Source organism: Peromyscus maniculatus, chromosome 8 (assembly GCF_049852395.1).
Source record: "Peromyscus maniculatus bairdii isolate BWxNUB_F1_BW_parent chromosome 8, HU_Pman_BW_mat_3.1, whole genome shotgun sequence".
NCBI lineage: Eukaryota > Metazoa > Chordata > Mammalia > Rodentia > Cricetidae > Peromyscus > Peromyscus maniculatus.
Genome location: NC_134859.1, coordinates 66,251,415 through 66,276,183, shown reverse-complemented (window position 1 = coordinate 66,276,183; position 24,769 = coordinate 66,251,415). Strand labels below are relative to the sequence as shown.

The following is a 24,769-nucleotide window of genomic DNA, read 5'->3' as shown; positions in this document are numbered from 1 at the left end:
TGGCCTCATACATGTGAGGCAAGCACTCTCACATTGACCTACAATCCTGGCACTGCTAGTACAATTCTCCTAACGGAGCTAGAAGGCATGAAATATTTAATAAGAAGTTTCTCAGGAAAGACTACGAAATCAGTGCACAGCACCCAGTGGGACAGAAATCACCAGCAAGCTGTTAACTGAGCATGCCTAATAGTGACATACTTTGGAAAAGAGTGTAGATATGCACCAGTGTCAAGAAATGCATCCCCAAGCAGTAAGAACTCAAGTTTATAGATGATTTAGATACACAGCAAATGTGTAAAAAAAAGAGCAAATCAGGCAAACTCTACCTTGTCATGTTCTTTAATATACGAAACAAATGGAAAATAACCTGAAATCCTAATTATCAGTAGCTGACTGAGATCTGTAACACAAATTCTTGAGTAATCTTAAATTTAACTATAGGAGCTGGAGGAATGGCTCAGCAGGTAAGAACATAGGCTGCTCTTCCAGGGGATCTGAGTTCAAGTCCCAGCACCCACATGGGGGCTGACAACCATCTGTAACTGCAGTTCTTGAGGATGACACCCTCTTCTGGCCTTCTCAGGCATCAAGGATGTACATGGTGGTGTACATACACACATGCAGGCAAAAGTCTCATATACATAAAATAAGATAAATAAATCTAAAAAAAACCAAACCTCACCTATGTGTTAGAGAGATTCAAAGATCTGTCCTTAAAGACATACAAAGGAAAGTAGATGATGCATACAAGACACTAAAACAGGACTTCTTTGTACATATTACTTTACTACAGCATAATATTCTAAGAGCACTTAGAGTCCTGGTATCTATGATCCTAAGAACAGACCCTTTTCAAAAGACAATTCTATGAAAAAGCAATTCCTTTTGGTCTGACAAAGAATAAAGTCCTTTCTTTTAAAAGGACTAAATAAAGTAACATGAATTCAAACTTTAGAAGGGAAGAAGTTGGGTGATTATCAAAGAAACATAGACAAGTGAAGTAATCTATTAGTAATCAGCTTAAAATAAACACCACATATAATTAGTTTTAAAATGTATTAAAAATACAATGGGGACAATGTCTATCCATGTATCTTTAAGTCAGCAAATAGCATGAATTATGCACTTAGCTACCAAATGTGAATAAATAATTTAATGGCTAATGCAAATACAATGGAACGAAAAAATAAACCCTAAAGCCAAACAAAGCACCTAAGAAAATCGCACCAAAATAGTGAATTGTAAACCATTATGCTTAAATTGTAAGTTAGGAAAAGTGGGAAGATTACATGCAGAAACCTTGCTTTGAAAGAGATCAAGACTATTTAAGAAGGGAGAAAGAACATGACCAAAATATACTATATGAAAAATGTACAAATATGACTAAAAATCACTAAGTATCACAGGTGACTGAATGGAAAGAATACCTAAAGGACAGATCAACTCCACAGCACTCTCCTATACATTAACTCCTATAGTATTACCACATAAAGCGGGATTGTTCTGAGTCAGAATAATAGGTACTAAGTAAGAATTCTGGGTAGGTCAAACCAACAATCAAGCTCATTCCTATATACTCAGTTTATCACTTTCATATCAAAAAAAGTATTTAAAATTAAAATAATCTCAAAAGGTGCTTTTACCAATTAGCATAATTTGCACTATTGGAAATGAAAGCATTCCCAAAGATAAAATGAAATGACTACATGTTTTTTGGGTTATTTTTAAAGATTTATTTATTATTATGTATATAGTGTTCTGCCAACATGTATGCCTTCAGTCCAGAAGAGGGCACCAGATCTAATTGTGAGCCACCATGTGGTTGCTGGGAATTGAACTCAGGACCTCTGAAAAAGCAGGCAGTGCTCTTAACCTCTGAGCCATCTCTCCAGCCTAATCTGACTACGTTATTATCCCTCAAATGTGTATTTTAGTTCATTCAATTCTAGTTATTCATTGTTGTTCTAAAGAAAAACACAAAACTATTCATATATGAAATATGTGTCTCTATGCAGCCCTTGATGTCCTGGAATTATGTAAACAAGGCTTGCCTGGAACTCATAGGGATCTTCCTGTCTCTGGCTCTGGAGTGCTGGGATTAAAAGCAAGCAATGTGAGCCCACCACCATGTCTCATTTTCTTTAAATCAAACACTTCATGAAAAGTGAAAACCCTCCTTGGGAAATGAAGCTCAGTGAAAAGTTCTTTGATGACTTTTAATAAAGAAACTGGTCTTTTTCTTTTTTCTTTTACTGCTTACATTAATTATATTAGTTAAGATACGTTTAGCATGGCAAACCAATAGTGACCAATCCTCAAATACTGTTAAAACCTGAGAAAATAGAGATGTTTTCATTCTCTTCCACTGTCTGAATACTTTCTCTGGGGTAAGTAGTTCAATTGTGGGGTGAAGAGCAGAGACATTGCCACTCCTTGGGGGCCTTTTTTTTCTGTCATATTTGTTTGTAACAGGATCTTGAACTTGTGGCAATCTCCTGTCTCAGCACTACACTATATTCTATTTGCCTCCATTTTCAGGGAACTTTATCTTAAAAGTATGACTGCAAAATGGCAGCTTATAAACAAGTTTTGTCCCAGTAATTTCTAAAGTTTGTAGTGGATATTTGTCAATTACCAGGAAAATTCCTGCCTGTCCTGGAACTCACTCTGTAGACTGTGTAGACAGGCCTCAAACTCAGAGATCTACCTACCTGTGCCGCCCAGGAGCCTAGGACTAAATGTGTTTGCCACTACACCTGGCTTTGTTTTTTGTATGTTTGTTTGTTTTTGTTTTTTCCCTTGGTTTCTTGAGACAGGGTTTCTCTGTGTAATAGCCCTGGCTGTCCTGGAACTTGCTCTGTAGACCAGGATTATGGTGATATTTTATTTGTACTGAAATGTGATTTTAATTTTATGTTAATAAATAAAGTTGCCCTGGGGTCAGAGCTATTAGAGCCATAGCAAGAGCGTGGTGGTTAGAAGAGCTAGGTAGATTTCTGTGTGTTCAGGGATACAGCCAGTATTGGAGACATACGCCTTTAAGATCTGGAGGGCGGTACTTACAGGCAGTGATGAGGCAGTCATGTGGTTGGGTTTACAACCAATGAGAAGGCAGAACAGAAAGACTATTTAAACACAGACAAACAGGAAGTAGCTCTCTCTCGGGGAAGTTAGGAGCACTGCAGGAGGTAAGATTTTATCTCTGAGCTCTGACCTCTCGGCTTTCTCTTTTACATTGGCTCTGTGTTTCTTATTTTAATAAGACGATTGGTTACATCTACACAGGATGGCGTCAAACTCACAGAGATCCGCCTGCCTCTGCCTCCACCTCCCAAGTTCTGGGATCAAAGGCATGCGCCATAATCCTCTGGCTTTGTTTTAGCCCAGAGTGATTTAGAACTCATTCTGTAGCTCAAGTTGGCCTCAATCCCATAGTAATTCTCCTGCCTCAGCCTCCCTAGTGTTGGGATTAGAGACATGGGCCACCATACCAAGTGCATGTCACATAAAAATGTTGATTCTTTTGTAGAGTCAGAAAGCCAGCCAATACCAGAGCTACATGGCACAGGGATACAGCTGAATAGTAACTGCCTGTTATAGACAGACCTGTCTCAGCCACCATCTCTCCTCACACTTTCACATCACTCACCTAGAATTCTAGATCCTTAGGGAACTGAGTTTTGACCTCAACCCACCAATGCTGCTTTCCTACACCACTGTATAACCTTGAAGAAATTTAGTATAGAACCCACAAAGTTCATTGCACTTCTACCCAATACATGGCAAAGCAGCAACTGAGATAAGAACGGGGTGCTCTGAAACATACATTGTTTTCCTCCTCATCTTTCTGTTCTTGATTAGCAGATGTCAGTGATGAGTGCTGACACCATTATTAAATTACTTGTTTGAGGATCGCAGTGTAGAGCAAGTACATCAATTTAAAGCATCTCCAAACTATCTCACCTGGAAACTGAATCAACCTACGGGGAAAATTGTCACCAATGACACAGAAAATGAATCAGTCTGCTATGATAGCAATTAAGAGCTTCTAGAATAGATAATGAATAGGTGGTTTATAATGTAAGCCAAGGTGGGTTCACCAAGAATAAGATATTAAACAGATGTCACTTCCTATTTAGTAGATAAAACAATCCATTGGTAAGTCAGGAGAATGTGATGAAAATTATACAAAGATTTCAGAAAAACCTTCCCTCAAACTCCTGATAGATAAGATACAATGTATACTAAGTAATAATAGATAATGTATACTAGATAATAATATGTATACTAGGTAATAATATAAAAATGTATACTAGGTAGCAATATGCAATGTATACTAGGTAACACACAATGTAGACCAGGTAATATACTATTTATAATAGGTAATAATATGCAATGTGTACTAGATAATACAATATACAATGTATATTAGGTAAGAATAAATATTTTATTTTGATTCTTTGGAGCTAGGTTCTCACAATGGAATTCAGTCAGGCCTCAAACTTAACTGTGTAAACTAGGCTGGCCTTAAACTGAAGATCCTCCTGCCTCAGCTTCCTGAGTACTGGGATTGCAGGTATATGCCACTGTTGTGGAATATTATTTTAACTAGGCAAAGATGTGTTACATTTGTTTATACTGAGGAATATTACTTTTAACTATGTGTGTGGTGGGTAGCTGTTCTAGCTATGACCTTGAAGCACTGCCCCTAGTGAGGCAGCAAGTAATTGTTACATCTGCCTATGACTTTGAAGTACATGCCCCTGGGGTGTAGCTTCTCAGGGACCCTTAAGACCTGGGATGCACATACAAGGTGCTCTCTTCACTCCCTCATCGTTTGGATGCTGAGACTGACCAGGCAGATCTTGGACCAGGAAGATCAGCATGGGACATAGCTTGGCTTTCCTGGACCCTATGATAAATCTTCTGTGCTGTAATGAGTTGGCCTCTAATAAATTCCTTTGCTCCTTAAATAGACCCTGTGGATTTCTCACATTAGATGTGAAGGTGTGTTACATTTGTTTGTGTTGCATCTGTTTAATTATGAAAACAAGTGTTACATTTGTTTCACCTTGCCTGCCTAAGGCACCTGATTGGTCTAATAAAACACTGACTGGCCAATAGCTAGGCAGAGGAGGGATAGGTGGGGCTAGCAGGCAGAGAGAATAAGTAGGAGGAATCTGGAGAGAGAAGGAAGAAGAGAATGATGGAGAAAGTGAGGGACATGCCTGGGGCCAGAAGCCAGGCAGCCACCAGCCAGCCATGGAGACAGCAAGACAGCAGGAAAGTAAGATATACAGAAAAGAAAGAAAGAAAGAAAGAAAGAGAGAAAGAGAGAAAGAAAGAAAGAAAGAAAGAGAGAGAGAGAGAGAGAGAGAGAGAGAGAGAGAGAGAGAGGGAGGGAGGGAGGGAGGGAGGGAGGGAGGGAGGGAAAGAGAGAAAGAGAGAAAGAGAGAAAGAGAGAAAGAAGGAAAGAAAGAAAGAAAGGAAGGAAGGAAGGAAGGAAGGAAGGAAGGAAGGAAGGAAGGAAGGAAGGAAGGAAGGAAGAGAAAGAGAAGAAGCTCCAAGGCAAAACATAGATAAAGAGAAACAGATTACAGGTATATGCCCCCACACATGGCTCAAGAATATGTTTTTCACTTAGTTGAATTTTACATCTATCATTGACAGAGTTCGTTATGGCTAGTTCACTTCTCTCTCTTTTCAATCTCTGAGTAGTCAATATTATTTATCAGTATCTTAAAAACTAAAACATATCTAATCTATGAAATTCACAAATAACAAAATGATAGTTATATAATAGACAAATTATAAAAAAAAAAAACCACCATTAGAAAGGAAGGAACATTTGCCTTAATAGTACTTCATATGAAGAAAAGATCCAATTTCAATTAACCCCAAGTTAATAATATATGTCAACAGTGGGATGGGCTGATAAAAGCTTTAGTCATACACTAGTCAGGTGCTGAACATGCGCAGAACATGGATGCTCTCAGTTTTGGGCCAGTCAGACACCTGGAGCATTGTTAGCCACTCTTGTTGGCACCTGCTGATGACAATCAGGAATGATGAGGTCACTAAAAGCACCTAATTTAAGTGAAAGCTAAAAGAAAATGGGGTGTTCTACCTGGAGAAGAGAAAACAAGGGAGACATAATGGTCATACTCCAATCTGAAGGACTGCTATGTTGATGAGGGAGACTGGTTGTATGCTGTTCAAAAGGGCAGAACTTAAACTCACAGAGAGAAAGCTACAGGAAAAATATTTTAGCTAAAAAATTCAAAGTAAAAGCAAAGTCTCTCTCCGAAAAAGAAAGCCATAAGCAAATAGCTACCTCTCAGGAAGGCATGCAGGGAAGCATTCTCATGGGATTAGTCAGATGCATTCCAGAATCTTCCAACTCTTAAGATTCCCAACACCAGAGCTCCTAGGTTTGTTTGGTTTGAACTAGCCTTGCATTTCTGTCTGTCACCATGGTGGAGTCTGGTTACTCTTACAAGATGCTCTCAAAGGACAGAGGCAGAGCAAGGTAATTAATGCCTTCAAAGCAGAGCCTTCAGGGGCTACATTCTTATTTTGGAGCTGCTAGTGCTCAAAGCTTCACTGAAACACTTAAAGAATGCCTTCAAAACTAGCTTCCAACTTCAGGAGAACAGTGAGCATTTCACAGGCTCAGCTACTATGTTGGTTGTGACAATATACCATGATTATTTGATCCAGCCAGAGTCTAGCCAGGATATAGATGTGGCTAGAGTATTCAAGGAAGGAACAATTAGCTAGACCATCTTAAACCAAATCTGTATTTAGCTTGACCATCTGTTTAATCAAGCCTGGCTCTTAATGATATTTACATGACTTCAAAAAACAAATTCATCCTTAGATAGATCCAAACTAACATTACATAGGGCTTTTAAATTAAAAAAAAAAAAAAAATCACTGATTTACAAAAGGGTAGCATGACCAGAATGAAAATAAAGTTCATTGCTTTGAGAGAATGAATTCATCACTTTCCCCCCTTCATTTATAAAAGGATATATTACTTTATAGGGCTATGTCATAGTTCAGCTTACTTTAAATGACTTCAATAAGTGATCTGCCTGTTTGGAGTAAACAAGGCTAACAAACCTGGGGGAGGGGATTCAGAATCCAGCAGATAGTTCTTTTTTTCTTTTTCCATATTCCTTAAAGTCTTTAAAGCTGATTATTACTCTCGTTTCCAGAAGCCATGTTCTTTCAAATAAACATTCCCCCAAAAGGAATACTGGAGTTATAAATGGTTTCAAGAAGAGAGAATCTGGTTCATATTAGTATGGTATGCATACAATATATCATAGGAACACAAACTAAGTACAGTATAATGTTTCTGATTTTGGATTGATATGTCTTTTCTTTACTATAAAAGTCCTCCTAGTCTACAACTCACACCCAAAAGATCTATGTACATATTATCTCCTAAAATGGAACAGACAACTAACTTTCCTAGTGAAAAAGAACTATTAATTAAAAACCATTATTAATGATGATTACCAAACTAACATTGTCACCACATTGAGACTTTCAGTGGGAGTTAGTAGGGGTCAGTTGACTTGTTGCCTTTCTAGTGAGTAGCTGTATAATAAATAGTTATCCACTTTTTCTTTTGTATTTTAACAGAATGCCTGGTACCCAGTAAATAAAGTTAAGAACCTGTTAAGAACTGCAGTGAAGATTTTGTTCTTTACAGATTGCAGCAAGTCTGAGTTGAGGAAGTTCTGACAGATGCAAAATGTACACCTGTTGCAGGTGCACATACAGCGTAACCGGGCATGGCTGTGAAAACACACAGAAGGACAGGGTTGAGTTCTTTCTTATAAATACGGCACGAGTCGAGTGTGCCAACTTAAAAAAAAGAAAGACTTAGGCATATGCAACACTCTTTGTAGAAAGGAAAAGGACAGTGTGGGGCATGCTAAAGTTGTGCAGAATTCCACATTTGCTGAAAACATAGTAAGCAGTAATAGTTCTTCCTCCCTCCCTATAGAAAATCTAGGGAATATTAGCTAACACTTTAAAAAAATGTTGGAGAGGGGAATGGAATCATTATTAGATGAGTTTTAGTGGAATAAATATGCACAGCAATAGATGGCACCCTCATCTAAATTAATAAAAATGAAACTTGAGTAAGCCATAGCGCCAACTGAAAGAACAAGGTTTGCTAGCACTGAATAACCACTCCCTTCTCTTCCTCCTCCCTCAGCATAACACATGCCTGGAAACCAGGAAGGAGAAGAGTCACAAATACACAAAGTCAACAGACAAGTAGATTCAACCCTGAGAAGATATGAACAACATCGTCTTTAATTCACCAAGCACCCTGGCTCCCAAAGGAAATCAGAGTGCTTCATCAATTTGTACTACAAGAAATACAGAGTTAATTTCAGCTACAAAACACAGCAGCTATAAGTATGATGGATGAGACTCGGGTAAGGATGTAAAAATCTAGTGAGCCAATTGAATCTGAATTGAATCTGTTATGAAATTGAAGGGCTTTCTGACTCCTTTCTGGTTGAGTAAAGTGTCACTGGTTAGCACAGGCACATGGGGTGACCCATTTCACCTAAGCCCTGACTACAATGCAGGAACTACCAAAGACTGCTCAGTGGTCAGACAAAGTAACCCATGAGGTACTGACTGGGAAGAGCACCATCTGATGAATTAACGTCATCACTTCCTGTGACATGTGATCATTTTTCAAGGCTTCTCAGTCAAAGGACTGGCCTAATCTGCCTTGGCTTAGCTTGTGAGAGCTGATGAGATCACAGTGCACAGTGGCGTGGCTGTGGGCATTAGCAGCATCCCAACAGTGCCTAATTCCCAATATGAAGAAAAACAAGAATTTTGAGAATCAATGCTTAAGATATTTCTTTTTAAAACCTGGCTTGTGATGAGGAATTACATCACTGCTACCAAGACACTGCCAGCTGTCATACTGGAATCCATCTGTGATTTTATAAACTGAATCTGACTTCCACATCCACAAGGCTCCACCCACCAAAAAGGAGAGATGCAAAGTATGCTGAGCAACAGGGAGATGCTTCATGAGAAGTAGTTTGGTATCAATTACATAAGAAGTGTCTATGTATGTACATTTATCATATATACACACACACGAGTTAGCATAAAGTGCTGTAGAGACGCAGCTCTAGTCACACTTGCAGTTTCCTATGTGGCTGAAGAGATACACTGATGTAACAGAGACGGCACTCTACGTTACAGCTAGGCAGTGAGTCTGACCAAGCAGTGCGTTTCTAGATAGTTCTAAATACTAATAGCAAGGAAGGAGATCTGGCCACCCTATAAGAAAATGTAAACAAAATCCCACAGAATCATAAAGAAAAAGTAACTTACAAAGCAGTTTTTAGAAAGACCCAGATTTTTCTCAAATTCTCTATTCTATCAGTGTTGCCCATGTCTCGGGAGAGGCTGCCTCTGTAATGATCCTCTCTGTAGATAACATACATGAGAGTTTTCAAGCAAAGGTAAAACAGAAATAAGGTTTTTAAAATCTTATATTAAGACCTTTTGGAAGCTTCAGTCTTTGTTTACAACAATGTTTAATTATTACTGCTGTATATGAGTATTGTATTGATTATACTTTATTCTAGTTTTCATGAAAAAAGAATAATAAACAGAATATGCTCTAAAGTCCTGAGAAACGCACTGCCTGAAAAGCTGTTTTGTTACAAAACAGAATTTATACAAATATACTACTTGAGTAGGATGTCATTAAGATCATGCAATTTTAAGGCAGTTAGTGAACTAGGAAGATAACCATAGTTATACGCTTGTACATATGCATGTATAGATATAATAAATGTACATAAAATGTGTGGCTATAATAATGCAAAATATTTATATAGTGGACATTCTATTTTTAACTTTTTACAGCACTTTAAAAAAGACAAATCCTGATTTCAAACATAAAATGTAAGTTCAATGTAAATTCTCAAAAAAGACTTTAGAATTCTTCACACACCAAAGGTCAATTAATCAACAGAAAAATTTAAAAATGAAATTGTTCATTTGGAAATAAATGCCTTACAAGCATAAAGCAACATGATGTCAACTCCATTTTATCATAGCAGGATTACTGTTCAATGTTGGGTAGTAGCTGTGCATTATTATACTATCCTGTTAGGACAGCTACAGCCTGCTCAAAAAACATACAAGTACTCTAGAAGCACTGTTCATATCATTTATGACACTCAAACCAAACTCGCAGTTGTTCAAATTTGTTCCTTCTCATTACAAAGTTTCTTTCTGTTGCTGAACAATTGCTATGTGACAAAGATCCCCCATGGCTAATGGCATGCAATGTTACTGTGAACCATGCAACATAAAAATGTAGACCGAGCAAGTACTTACGGGTACATGGCCATTGTTGTCAACTTAACAAAGATATCCTTACTGGGTGCATCAGCAGTGTTGCAAGTGAAGGCTTGAGGTGGAGGCATTTTGTGTTTCCTGCAGAAATCAGTAGGTGAGATACTATGTTCTTGTTTAACTTCATGCAGGTCTGACTTTGCAGCTACAATTAAGCAGGGAATTCTGCTGTCCATAAAATGTTGCTATGGAATAAAAAAAATGAAATCAAATATTGATGGCAAGTTCAAAAATTACTATCTAACCAAATATAAATGGAAACATTTCCCCAGACCGGCAAGGCAATGATAATTCCAAAGGGAGAAAACGAAGTGAGAAGCAAGTTTGGTAGCACAAGGTCAGTCTCCTGTTGTTATGCATGATTCAGGACCACTTTTCTGGGTAGGTAACAAAATAGACCTACCCTAATTCTCAAGAGTCATTGTCATGTTTAACATGTTCAAATATATACCTATTTTCTATACTGAAAAGTATCATTTTCTTTATATTGTCTCTAGACTTTTACCACATACATTTTTATTTATACAGCTGCAGTTATGTTACACACAGCATTTAAAAATATAAGGTTGTATCATTTCTGCACTGTAGAATGAAGACTATTGTTTTTAGTGTTTGCATAATATTTCACAAGATATTTATCTTTTCTGGAAAACCATTCTTTAACTGTTAGATATCTGGATTTTACCAAAGTTTTTGATATTAAAAACAATACTAGGATACTTTTGCACATATAGCTTTCTCCTTTCCTGTGGACTCTTGTTGATATTCTCAAAGTGAACGATACGTTTGCAAACCTGTGGTTTATTCTCTTGCTCTGGCTGTTTTTCTTTGGGTAACTGGCAATATACATTTGCATTCCTAGCAGCCAAGAAGAACTTCCATTAATGCAAAAGTTCTCAATCAAGAATACACATCAAAGTCACACATAGATAAAAACATGTTATTACCTATGATTGGGACTTTATTAGTGTAGAATGAAATGAGGATTTTTCAGGAATAGGGCACACAGATGTATATATTTAAAAAAACCAACCAAACAACAACAACAAAAAAGCCCACTGCAGTCTATTGTGTTGTACTCTTCTGACTAGGAAACACCACACCACAGATCCTTACAACCATATATAAAGTTACAATTAGTCATGGGCATAAGAACAAACCTTAAAAATCCTGGCACAGTATTCAAAGGATCTGGGATTAGTGACATCATACACCAGGCATACAACATCACAAATGACCTCAGTCTCAGTTAGAAATTCCGACTCGGAGATATTGTGCAGCTTGTGAAAAGAAAAAGATAACAGGAAACTAAGAATCATAATATTGATATAAAAATGACTTGACAAATTTCAAACAAAACATTATGAAAGCATAGCCCAAAACATGGAAAATTATTTACAAAGAACAACCTAAGAATATTAATAGTCAGTAATGTCTCCTCAGTACTAATATTTAACACTATATGAGACAAACAAGATTTAATAAGAAACTCACAAAACCCTTATCAGAAAGAGTAAAACATTATAACATCATAAAATTTGTAACACTTGTTCGTTGTGATTATCTGAGAAACTATTTCCAAAAACAAAGCATATATATATATATATTTTTTTTTTTGGTTTTTCGAGACAGGGTTTCTGTGTAGCCCTGACTGTCCTGGAACTCACTCTGTAGACCAGGCTGGCTTCGAATTCAGAGGTCCATCTGCCCCTGCCTCCTGCGTGCTGGGATTAACGGCATGGCCAACACCGTGGATGTTTTCTAATATTTGCTAGAAGCTCCCCATAGGAATCTAACTGGGTTAAAACTCTGTTTCGTTACAGTCTATTGTGAACCAAGACTGAAACTGAAACCACAGCACCCAAAGAAAGCATATAATCTTTCTACTGTATTTCACCACTGTTTTTTTTTTTCTCTTTTTATATAATTTTCTATACTCCTCCCTGATAAACACATAAACTTGATTCAATTATATATAAACCACCAAGTACCAGCAATGATTTCTAGCCAATAACATTAGAATTTAAAATTAAATTTATTTTGAAGCAATTAGTTTTTTGGTTTTGTTTTTTTTTTGGTTTTTCGAGACAGGGTTTCTCTGTGTAGCTTTGCACCTTTCCTGGAACTCACTTTGTAGACCAGGCTGGCCTTGAACTCACAGAGATCTGCCTGCGTCTGCCTCCCGAGTGCTGGGATTAAAGGCGTGTGCCACCACCGCCCAGCCTAGTTTTTTATTTATTAGCATGGAAGGCACATACACGTTGCATGTGTGAACATGTCAGAGAATAACTCTGTGAAGTTGGTTTTCTCCTCCCATCTTTATGTAGATTCCAGGGATCAAATTTAGGCCATCAGGTTTTGTGGCAAGCACTGATGCCATCTCACCAACAATAACTTTATTAAAAAAAAAAAAAAAAAAAAAAAAAGCACTCAGGAGGCAGAGGCAAGTGGATCTCTGTGAGCTTGAGGTCAGCCAAGGATACAAAATGAGATTCCATATCAAAAAAACCCAAACAAAACAAAAAACAAACAAACAAGATTTATGTATTTGTGTGTATGTGGGGGGGGTGAAGTGGGTGTGAACGTTTGTACATGTGCATGAGGGTGCCAGAAGAGACCAGAAGTGGGCACCGGATTCCCTAGAGCTGGAGTTACAGGTGGTCATGAACTTCTAGATGTAGGTGCTGGGAATCAAACTTGGATCCTCTGCAAGAGGAGTACATGGTCTAAACTGCAGAGCCATCTCTCTAGCAGTAGATTTCTAAAATCAAAATGGCAGAATAAAATGGGAAGATTTTGTTTTGTTTTCCTTCTGAGTTTCTTTCTTTTTTAAAAAAATTTATATATTTTTATTGCTATTTTGCCTATATGTATGCCTGTGTGAGGGTGTTGGATCCTGGAGTTACAGACAGTTGTTAGCTGCCATGTGGGTGCTGGGAATTGAACCCGGGTCCTCTGGGAGAGCAGCCAGTGCTCTTTAATTGTTGAGCCATCTCTTTTGCCTCCTGTCTGAGTTTCTTATTATGGGGTAGCTAACACACAATTAAGTGCTAAATACTTTTACCTTTATCTATACCCATGTAATCATCACACAGAATCAATGGAATTAACATTCCAATGAGTAAATCAAAATGAAAAGTATCACACACATTCTACATACAGCTATTAAATGAAAGCTAATTTGTTTCAGACCCATTTAAACATGTACCCAATACTTCAAGTCTTTGTATCCCAGAAGATCTTACCAACAAATATTTCTCTTGTCCATATACATAGACAGTGTTAATTGCATAATAGGACTTATGATCATCACGAATTTTCTTCTGTCTCTAAAAACAGAACCAAAAATCTCAGTTAATAATAAAATATTAAAGTAATTTTCATCAGTATATACCTTTGTCCATGTATGGGTATATTAAAAACAAAAAGACATTCATCCCTCTCTGTATTGCTATTTATCAGTAAAAGTGGGATATTGGTTTTGTATTTCTTAGTTCCAAGAGTCTTAGACAAAAAGTGCATTTATTTTGCATAAAGTAAAAGCAGTAGCTGAAGAGGAAGTAAACAGGATCAGTGAGCATAGATTCTGGAGCCATCTGCTGGCAATTCTCATAGTACACTCTGGTCTCTCATGAGAACCCTAAGTAAACAGTATTCTTAGTCAAGGGAATAGTCAGGACTAAGTATCATCACTCCTTAGATATAGGAACTTCATGCCACTCTCTGTTAGGTGCTTTCATGTGTGCCGTCACTGAATTTCTGATTTTCTAAGACAGCTAACACCAGTGAGGCAAGAGAGAGAGATCTTCAACAGGATTACTGTTGCTTTGTTTGTTAAAACAGACTCTCACTAAGCAGCTCAAAATGGCCTGGAACTAGCTATGTATTCAAGGCTAGCCTAAGACTCTAAGTCCTGGGTGTACCTATTGTTACAGTTTAGATTGTACAGCACTAATATAAGTAGACCATGACTTCTAATAATGACCTAAAAAGGATAATGCCCATAAAAACTTTTGTAAACTTATTATTATAAACATTTGTTAGAAGAAATTATATTCTGACAATCCTCACCATTAGGTTTCTTCCAAGGAGGGCCTGAAGAACTCCGCTTTTCCCACAGCCTTTCACTCCAATTACATTACATCTGAACACATTTCTCTGAGTCTGTTTTTTCTGCAGGTCAATCTTTTTATCTCTTGTTACTAAAAAGAAAAACAAAAAACACAAACGTGTACCACTAAGACTCACTAAGCCTCTATTCAACCATCTATAAAATTAGGTATTGGTGCACCTTTTAGAAATGTTTGATTTACAAACAAACAATGCTGGGTGGTGGTGGTGCAAGCCTTTAAACCCACCAGATCTCTTGGAGGCCCTGGTCTACAGAGTGAGTTCCAGGACAGCCAGAGCTACACAAAGAAACCTAGTCAAAAAACAACAAAAGAAAACAAACCCAAGCCCTACAATCAGTACAATAAAGCACCATATTCCTTTCTTTGGGGATAGGGTAGGGTGGAGAGAGTTTGAGGCAGGATTCCTTGTCACCTAGACTGGCCGCCAGCTCTACTCGCTGAGGATGACCTCCCCCTCATTTTTATCACTGGAGCACTACTGAATAGAAAGAAGCAAAAGTACTCTATCCCCTTTGATAAATAACAAAAGAAATTGCCAAATTATGAGCAAACAAATACAGACACAGAATAAGATGAGCATATCTCCACTCTTTGTAATATTTGAATTTGTTTTTTCTTTTTCAGCCTCCTAATAACTTTGTTCGTATTTCTGAATCCCTTTTAAACATTTATGTTAGTATATATTAGTTATTATAGTGATGGGTTTTATTTTCACACATGTATATAGTACACGGTGATGGTATTCATCCTCCTATTACCCTCTCACTTCTTCCCCACTCCTGCTAACCCTCTCCTTCCCAACCAGTCTCTCATGTCTTTTTGTTTAATTGATTTTTGTTTCATGTGCATTGGTGTTCTGCCTGCATGTATGTCTGTGTGAGGGTGTTGGGTCCCCTGGAATTAGAATTACAGACAGTTGTGAGCTGCCATGTAGGTGCTGGGAATTGAAGTCAGGTCCTCTAGAATAGTAGTCAGTTCTCTCAACCACTGAGCCATGTCTCCAGCCGCATTTTCATGTTTTTGGTTTTGGTTTTTTTTTTATGACTCATTAGTGTTGCTTACAGGGATTGGCATCTCACCACTTACCAGTGGCTACACCACTGAAGAAAATGTCTTCTTCCCTCAGCAACTATTAACTACCTACACATCCTTAGAGAGGGGTGAGGTCTTGAAAGCCCCCAAGGGCTTAAAAAATTATTCATGTGTAATGAGTGCTTTGCCTGCATATATGCATGTGTGTGCCTGGTGTCCATGGAGGTTACAAGAGAATGCTGGATCCCCAGGAACAGTTACAGATGGCTGTGAGGCACCTTGGGGATGATGAGGACCCAACCAGGGTCCTCTGCAAGAAAAGTCAGAGCTGTTTACCATTGAGCCATCTGCCCAGGTCCCTCTTTTTGTATTGAGAGAGGGGTCTCATATAGCGCAAGCTAGCCTCAAACTGGATCTGTAGCTGATAATGACCTTGAACTTGTGCTGGTATTCCAGGTATGCACCACCATTCCCAGTTTGTGCAGCTCTAGGGATAAGACCCTCATGTATACTAGGCAAGCACTCTACCAACTGAGCTACACTCCCTTCCCCTAAATTGGAGTAAAAAAAAAATCATAGTCATGAGCTGAATGGCATCCATATATGCTTACCTGTAATGGCTGAAGCTTGAGATTCTTGTTCCGTCAGTATGGAATAGCCTAGATAGCCCAAATACTCCAGGCAACGCTGTACATCTAAGTAGGTTGTGAGCCTAAAACCAGGAAGTTTACAAGGCTTATGTCCTAAATGAACATTCATAAAAAAAATTTCCAATAACTCGAAACAAATTACCCACTGTTAGGTTTCAGATAATACTTGTCAGGCTGCTCTACTGTCTTATGTGCTCAACTATGACTCTGTGTGCATGTGTATGTATGTACATTAGTGTAAAAATGCATGTGTGCAGGCCAGAGGACAATCTTTGGTACTGTTCCTCGGGAGCTGTCCACCTTATTTTTTGAAACAGTCTTTCACTAGTCTGGAACTCCACAGAAAAACTAAGCTGAAGGCCAGTTGAGGTTCAGGAACCAGTCTGCCTGCCTCCACCTTCCCTGAGTGGAAGAAAAGGACATGCCCTATCTGTACTGATTTACATGGGTTCTTAAAACAAACTCAGGTCCTTCTAGGCACTTTACCAACCAAGCTATGTCCCTAGTGAAGGGTTCACAACACGCCTCCACGGTCGCATATACCAGGCGGACACTTCCGCCTAGCCAATTCCAAGTCAAGATAGCCATTTCCGGGTCAAGGCGTCTCGCGTGACGTTATATGGCCACGTAAGCGCGCAACGTGACCATGTGATCTACGCACATGTGTGGAGTAGTGACGTGACCTAGCCACACCCCCAGCCGGTTTTTAAAGCGGAGCGCCATATTCCCGGTTCTCTTTCTCTCTCTCCCTCTTCTCCACGCACGTGTCTCTCCCACAGGCCTGAGCACTCTCTGTCCCTTTATCTCTAATAAACTCTTATAAGTGGATTCTGTCATGTTTCGTGACACTTCCTTGCAGGGTAAGAACACAACGCAGCTAAATAACTAACACCTAGCCTCTCCAACAATAACTTTTCCTACACTGCCATTCCTGTAGGAAAACTGTAGGAAAATACAGGATAAGGGTGAATTCCACCTGCCAGAGAAAACAAGCCTGTGCAATGAGCTGCTGCACAGACAGAGGCTGGTATAACCTATAGCACAGATAGACATATATTATCTGCTTCCCAGGCTAACATAATGTCTTGCACACAGTGACCAGACAAAAACTAAGCAGATATGAAAAGGTCTGACAGAAAAGTAAAAAATACCTCCTGAGAGGACCCGAATTTGGTCCTTCTTATGTACTTGGGGGATGGAAATTTGGGATGTAGCTCAGTTGGCAGAATCCTTAGTTTGATCCCTAGCAGCACATAAAACGAGCATGAAATCCCAGTTATTTATGAGGTAAAGGCAGGAGGATTGAGTTCAGGTCAATCTCAGCTACATAGTAAGTTCCAGGCCAGCTTAGGATAGGTAAGACCTGGACTTGGAAAAGGAGATAGGGCTGGAGAGATGGCTCAGCTGTTAAAGACTAGGCTTGCAATTAAGAAAAAAAAGTACAAAAGGGAGGCAGTGAGCGGAAGGAGGGAGAGGGGGAGAGGGGAAGGGAGGGAGAGAGACAAAGGGATGGGGAAAGTGGTGGTGCAGAGAAGAGGGAAAGAGAGAGAGAGGATGTTGAAAAGTCGGCCTCAGGTGCCCTTCCTTGAGGTGGAGCCTGGTTTTCCTCAACACATCTACCTCCTCTATAGAAAGTAGTTTTTCTCAGCAATGCTAAAGTAATGATGACATCTTGTAAGAACAGAGAATTCCCTAATGCTCTTGGCACAATGCCAACTGAGATTTTTAGACATATCCTCATTAACTTTTATAGAGAATTAATTAAAAATCATTTAAAACACAGAATGCCAACTCCAGTGCTTCTCCCCATTTGCTGAAATAGCAGCTCCAATTTTCTTATCAAACAAAAAGTACAAAATATAGTTTCATTTCGATAAAATGCTATTATTTCCTACAACATCATGAGAAGAAAACAGCCCCTTCTTGAAAACCTTACGAAACCTCCATGGCTCATCTCACGAGACATGGTGCTTACAGGAAACTAGGAAGGAAGGATTTCTCAAACTTAACAGACACACAAAATGACAAGTCAACACCACCATAATGGAAAAGGAATTGTGACTACAGAGCAAAGAGGAGAGCTTGATACTCACGTCCACTGGGAAAGGAATCCTTGGTAGGTTATCCAGCCTCTTTCATTTGTGCAGACTGTGTTATTTACATCTGGTCCCCAAGGTATGTAAGGGAAAACTTTGAATAAATCTTTAAGTTCATCAGGTGACAAAGCACAGTCTCTGTCCTGAAGACACATAAGGAAGTAACAACATTCAGAGCCTGAGAGAAAAATCTCCAAACAAGCTACCTAGTCTGGTAAAGCTATGCTTTGAGAACGCTTGCCAGGCATGGTGCAACACACCTTTGATCCCAGCAACTGGGAGGCAGAGGCAAGTGGATCTTTGTAAGTTCAAGGCCAGCCTGGTCTACAGGGTGAGTTCCGAACAGCCAGGGATGCACAGAAAAATTGTCTTAAAATAAAATAAGAACATTTTTGTGTTTTTGTTTGTTTTTCGAGACAGTGCTGGGATTAAAAGTATGTGCTACTACCATCTGACCCAAAATAAGAACTTTTATATATTTTATCAAGACAGTTCCTTGAGCTGGGCAGTGGTGGCATACACTTTTAATCCCAGCACTCGAGAGGCAAGATCTTTGTGAGTTCAAGGCCAGCTTGGTCTACAGAGTGAGTTCCAGGAGAGTCAAGGCTGTTATACAGAGAAACCCTGTCTCAAAAAAAACAATCAAACAAAAAAAAGACATTTCCTCACATTATGAAACAGTCTACTGGAAAACTAGACTTTTTCATTCTAAAAAAATAAAATCACTGAATTAAAAAGCTTAAAGTTTGAATGACATATCATAAACACTGGACAGCTCAAAGAATAAAGGAAAATCACCCATACAAAAATATTTGACTATGTACTTTAGAAAACTGCAGGCAAAAGCTCACCAAATCATGTTTGTCAAAGGTGCTTTGGAGAAACAAATATGCGTGATGATTTAATTCAGTAGTACAATCAGGAGGTATTTTTAGCCTGTTGATGAAAAAAATTTAAGAATAAATCATTACTCAAATATTAAAATTTAATCTGAGAAATAAATAAAAAGATTGAAATTAGTATTTTTGTGGGATAATACCATGAACAAAGAAATCTCCAAAGTCATATAGAAATTCTCAGGGAAAAGTCTCTGGGGTCACTTTGACATTCCTCAGAAGAATTATTAATAATGTTCATTGCAAAGAGACATGTGCATATTTTTCCTAAATATTATTAGGGCAGATTGAAATAACAACTTTACAAATTCTGATTATAGGATGGAATGTGGCTCAAGTGGTAGACACTTGTCTATGCACAAAGCCCTCAGCTTGATTCCCAGAACAACATAAACTGGGGGTAATAGTATATGTCTATAATCCAAGCACTCAAGAGGTGGAGGCAAGAAGATCAAGCACTCAAGGGAATCTTCAGCCAGCCTGTACAACATCAGACCCAGTCTCAAAAAACAAAAGAAAAAACATTTTTAAAATAACTTATTCTTATTTTATGTATACTGGTGTTTTGCCTGCATGTATGACTATGTGAGGGTGTCAGATCCTAGAGTTACACACAAACAGTTGTTAGCTGCCACATGGGTGCCAGGAATTGAATCCCAGGCCTCTGGAAGAACAGTCAGTGCTCTTAACCGCTGAGCCATCTCTCCAGCCCCCAACAAAGAAAATCTTAAAAGGAGCCACGAGTTGATTTAGAAGCTAAAAACACTTGCTGAGAAAGCCTGACAACCAAAATCTGAATCCATGATATCCATTTTTTAAAAAAACAGGGGCCAACCAGGTAGTGATGGTCTTTGGTCCCACACTCAGGAGGCAAAGGCAGGTGAACCTCTAAGTTTGAGGCCAGCCTGGTCTACAGAGCGAGTTCCAGGACAGCCAGAGGTACAGAGAAATCCTGTTTTGAAAACAACAGCCAGGCGGTGGTGGCGCAACCTTTGATCCCAGCACTCTGGAGGCAGAGGCAGGGGGATCTCTGTGAGTTCGAGGCCAGTCTGGTCTACAGAGTGAGATCTAGGACAGGCTCCAAAGCTACACAGAGAAACCCTGTCTCAGGGAAAAAAAAAAAAACAAACCAACAAAATGGAAAAAAATAACAACAACAACAACAAAACAGGGGCCAAAAGATCTGTAATCCCCTGTTCACCCTAACTAACTAACTAACCATCCAACCAACTAAATAAATGTACTAAAAAAACCCAAAAAATATGTTTTAATTAAAAAAAGTAGATGGCAAACACCAACACCTAAAGTTGTTCCCTGATCTCCAAACATGTAGCATGGCACACACCTGCCATCATACATAAACATATACACACATATAATCCAATGCACACATATGACACACACACACAAATAAATGACTATTAAAGGTAGGGCTGGGGAGACATCTCAGTCAGTAAATGTTTGTCATAAAAACATGAGAACCTCAGCTCCATGCCCAGTACACAGATAAAAAGACTGTTGTTTTTGTTGTTGTTTGTTTCCTTTGTGTAGCCCTGGCTGTCCTGGAACTAGCTCTTATAGACCAGGCTGGCCTTGAACTCAGAGAGATCCACTTGCCTCTGCCTCCCAAACACTGGAATTAAAGGCATGTGTCACTACGACTGGCAGATTTTATACTTTCATTATTGAATTCTTACCCTATTATATATAAACAAATGTACAGGTGGGTACAATATAATATACAGAAAGAACAAGAAATGGTCAGAATTAGGAGATGAGGAAGGACTGAGAGTAGGTAACGAACATAAAGGTTTTCTAGTTCTAAGTCTTCATGAATTATTCATTTTTTAGCAGATTTTACACACACACACACACACACACAAAAAAAAAAAAAAAAAAAAAAAAATTTATTTTTCCAAGACAGAGTTTCTCTGTGTAACAGCCCTGGCTGTCCTGGAACTCGCTTTGTAGACCAGGCTGGCCTTGAACTCACAGAGATCCACCTGCCTCTGCCTCCTGAGTGCAGGGTTTAAAGGCTTGTGCCACCATTGTCAGGCATGTAGATTATATATTTATACATTTATAAAAGTATGCTCAGGGCTGGAGAGGTGGCTAAGCAGTTAAAAGCACTTGACTGCTCTTCCAGAGGTCCTGAGTTCAATTCCCAGCAACCACATAGTAGTTCACAACCATCTGTAATGGGATCTGATTCCCTCTTCTGGTATGGATGAAAACAAAGCACTCATATACATAAAATACATAAATAAATAAATCTTTAAAAAAAATATATAAATTCTCATGCGAGGCAGTGGTGATCCATTCCTTTAATCCCAGTACTCAGGAGGCAGAGGCAGTCGGATCTCTGAGTTCAAGGCCAGCCTGATCTACAGAGTAAGTTCCATGACAGTCAAGGCTACACAGAGAAACCTTCTGTCAAAAAACCAAACCAAACAAAGAAAAAAAATATTCAATGGTGTAAATCACAACTATGGGCCTAATATTAATGGCAACATTGTAACGAGTTGAAATAATAACAGACAGTATTTAACAAATGTCAAGTGCAATCAATGAGTTAGGTGCTAGAAAGACAAAAACAAAACATCCTTCCTACTTTAAAATTTTTAAAAATTATTTTTGTTTATTTACTGCTTTGGACTTTTAAATTTGTTCATTTGTTTTTGAGACAGGATGTTTTGAGATATAATTAAGACAAGGCTGGTCTGGAACTACACAGATTAAAATGACTGTGGGCTCTGTGAAGGGACACTAGCTCACTCCAGCACGTGGCTTTGGCAGCCCTTACCCTTCTCACACATTCCCTCTGCCTCACTCAAAACCACTAGATTACATTGCTAAAGCTGGCTACCAAGGTCCTTCTATCCTCCACTTCCTCCTCCTGAGGCCGACTACCAAGGTCCAGCTATCAAAGTATCGAAGTCCAATCCGAAGCCCCCTTTGGCTCACCTCATTAGCATGCCCAATTAAAATTAGATAGTCCATCCTAACATGGGTTTCCCCTGTACCTTTATAAACCGCCATTTTCCTATGTGCCATATCTGCCTCCTCTATCCAGAGGCAGTCCTTTGTCCTCTAGGACAAATACCCCAGCCCCTTTTCCCCTCTCTTCCCCTTCCCCCTCTTCCTCCGTCTCCTGTCTTTGTCTCTTACCTCTGCCCTTTCTCCCAAGGGGGCAAATAAATCTTTATGCTGAGAACTTGGTGGTAGGGGTGCTGAGCTGATACTTTTCCTTTCTTTCCGAACACTGTCTCAGACTCCCAAGTGCTGGGATGAAAGAGGTGAACCACCAAGCCTAACTAATTTCTATTTTCAGGTGTGCTGGCTGGTTTACGACAACTTGACACAATAGAGTTATTGGAGATGAGGGAGCCTCGATTGAGAAAATGCTTCCATAAGATCAGGTGTAGGCAAGACTGTAGGGATTTTAATTAGGGATTGATGAGGGAAGGCCCAGTCCATCGTGGGTGGGGCCACTCCTGGGCTAGTGGTCCTGAGTTTGGTAAGAAAGCAGGCTGAGCAAGCCATGGGGAACAAGCCAGTAAGCAGCACTCCTCCATGGCCTCTGATTCAGCTCCTGCCTCCAGCATCCTGCCATTCTTGAGTTCATGTCCTAACTTCCATTGAAGATGAACTGTTGCTTTGGACATGGGGTCTCATCACAGCAAATAGAAACCCTGACTAAGAAAATTGGCATGGAACATTTGTGTTTACTTATAGAATACAGTATTATGAATTCATATCTGAAGCTAAGTGTAATGGCGCACACCTTTAAGACCAGCACTGAGGAGGACAACAGGTAGATAGATCAATTGAATTCAAGGCCAGCCTGGTCTACATAGTATGTTCTAGGACAGTAAGGGCTACATAGTGAGGGAAAAAAAAAATTAAAAAATCTTACCTGTATAGAATATATAATGATAAAACCATAGTAATTAACACTTCTATCTTCTCACACACTATCTTGTCTACAGTGTTAGCCCCTTTAGACATCTTTTCTCCAGTGATTTTGAAATGTATAATTATTACAAACTATAGTCAACTACCATGCTATATAGACATCAGAATTTCTTTCTCACAGCACTACATGTTGATGCTCATTAGTAACTTCTGTCCATTCATTTTCTTCCCCTCTCACTTCATGATCAAATAATTAAGCAACTACAAATGAGTAAGGACATAAATCTGTCTTCCATGTCTGCCTATTTCACTGAACTTAGTCCCCCGAGGAGTTCTATTCACCGTGCCACAAATAACAAGATGCCATCCATCCTTTTTGGGTTAGAGAGACGGGTCAACAATTAAGAACAATACCTGGGTGGCGGTGGTGCACGTCTTTAATCCCAGCACTTGGGAAGCAGAGGCATGAAATCTCTGTGAGTTCAAGGCCAGCCTGGTCTACAGAGTGAGTTCGAGGGAAGGCTGCAAAGCCACACAGAGAAACCCTGTCTCGGGGGGAGGAAAAAAAAAAAAAAAAAAGGAAAAAACCAGTTTAGAACAATGGCTGTTCTTATATATGACCTAGGTTCCATTCCCAGCACCTACATGGCTGAACACAACTGTCTGAAACTCCAGTTTCAAGGGATTCAACACTCACCTCTGCCCTCCATGGACACAATCGTGATGTCTCTTATTATATACATGCAAACATTCATACACATGAAAAAAAAATCTTTTTTTTTTAATATGGAATGCTTCACGAATTTGCATGTCATCCTTGTGCAGGGGCCATACTAATCTTCTCTGTATCATTCCAATTTTAGTATATGTGCTGCCGAAGTGAGCACGAAAACAAATCTTTTAAAAAATATTTAATTGGGCTGGAGAGATGGCTCAGAGGTTAAGAGCACTGGCTGTTCTTCCAGAGGTCCTGAGTTCAATTTCCAGCAACCACATGATGGCGCCCAACCATCTGCAATGAGTTCTGGTGCCCTCTTCTGGCCTGTAGGCCGAACACTCACATACTAAATAAATCTTTTCAAAAAAAAATTTAGACGGGCGTTGGTGGCCCACACCTTTAATCCCAGCACTCGGGAGGCAGAGCCAGGCGGATCTCTGTGAGTTCGAGGCCAGCCTGGGCTACCAAGTGAGCTCCAGGAAAGGCACAAAGCTACACAGAGAAACCCTGTGTCGAAAAAAACAAAAAAAAAAAAAAAAATTCAATCACCCGCTGGTGGCGGCGGCGGCGGCGGCATACGCCTTTAAACTCAGCACTCAGAAGAGGCAGGTGGATCTCAGTGAGTTCAAGGCCAGCTTGGTCTACAGAGTGAATTTCAGGACAGCCAGTGCTACACAGAGAAACCCTGTCCTGAAAAACCAATAAATAAGTAAATAATTTTTTTCATCCTTTTTATGTCCAAATAAACATTCCATTAAGGAATTATATTCATATAGCACTTTAATTATTTATTATTACTCTTGTGTATGTTGAGTGTGGGTGGTAGAGGTCAGAAGGCAATTTTGTGAAATCAGTTCTATCCTTTCAACTCTATGTGGCTTCTGAGGTTTGAACTCACTAAGCA

General features: G+C 39.2%; 1 protein-coding gene and 1 non-coding gene across 9 annotated transcripts in view; both read right to left on the bottom strand.

The window, feature by feature from the left end:
- Rhot1 (ras homolog family member T1) overlaps positions 1 to 24,769 on the bottom strand; it is a 74,175-nt gene that overhangs the window by 5,658 nt on the left and 43,748 nt on the right. For 3 of the 8 annotated variants that reach the window (XR_013053057.1, XM_015996281.3, XM_015996280.3), the window contains exons 12-20: positions 19,188 to 19,272; positions 18,334 to 18,479; positions 16,202 to 16,302; positions 14,497 to 14,627; positions 13,671 to 13,754; positions 11,586 to 11,705; positions 10,408 to 10,610; positions 9,391 to 9,486; positions 7,690 to 7,812 (exon numbers count right to left, since the gene is read on the bottom strand). Coding sequence is in view for 6 of the 8 variants with exons in the window: in XM_015996281.3 (XP_015851767.1) it covers positions 7,690 to 7,812; positions 9,391 to 9,486; positions 10,408 to 10,610; positions 11,586 to 11,705; positions 13,671 to 13,754; positions 14,497 to 14,627; positions 16,202 to 16,302; positions 18,334 to 18,479; positions 19,188 to 19,272 (1,089 nt within the window). In the remaining 2 variants the exon portion in view is untranslated. The remainder of the gene's footprint in view (positions 1 to 7,689; positions 7,813 to 9,390; positions 9,487 to 10,407; positions 10,611 to 11,585; positions 11,706 to 13,670; positions 13,755 to 14,496; positions 14,628 to 16,201; positions 16,303 to 18,333; positions 18,480 to 19,187; positions 19,273 to 24,769) is intronic. The other 5 variants (XR_013053058.1, XM_006977508.4, XM_006977511.4 and 2 more) reach the window with 3 other exon arrangements.
- Positions 23,928 to 24,034, bottom strand: LOC121831836 (U6 spliceosomal RNA). The gene has a single exon (XR_006075441.1). It is a non-coding gene; the product is annotated as a U6 spliceosomal RNA (small nuclear RNA).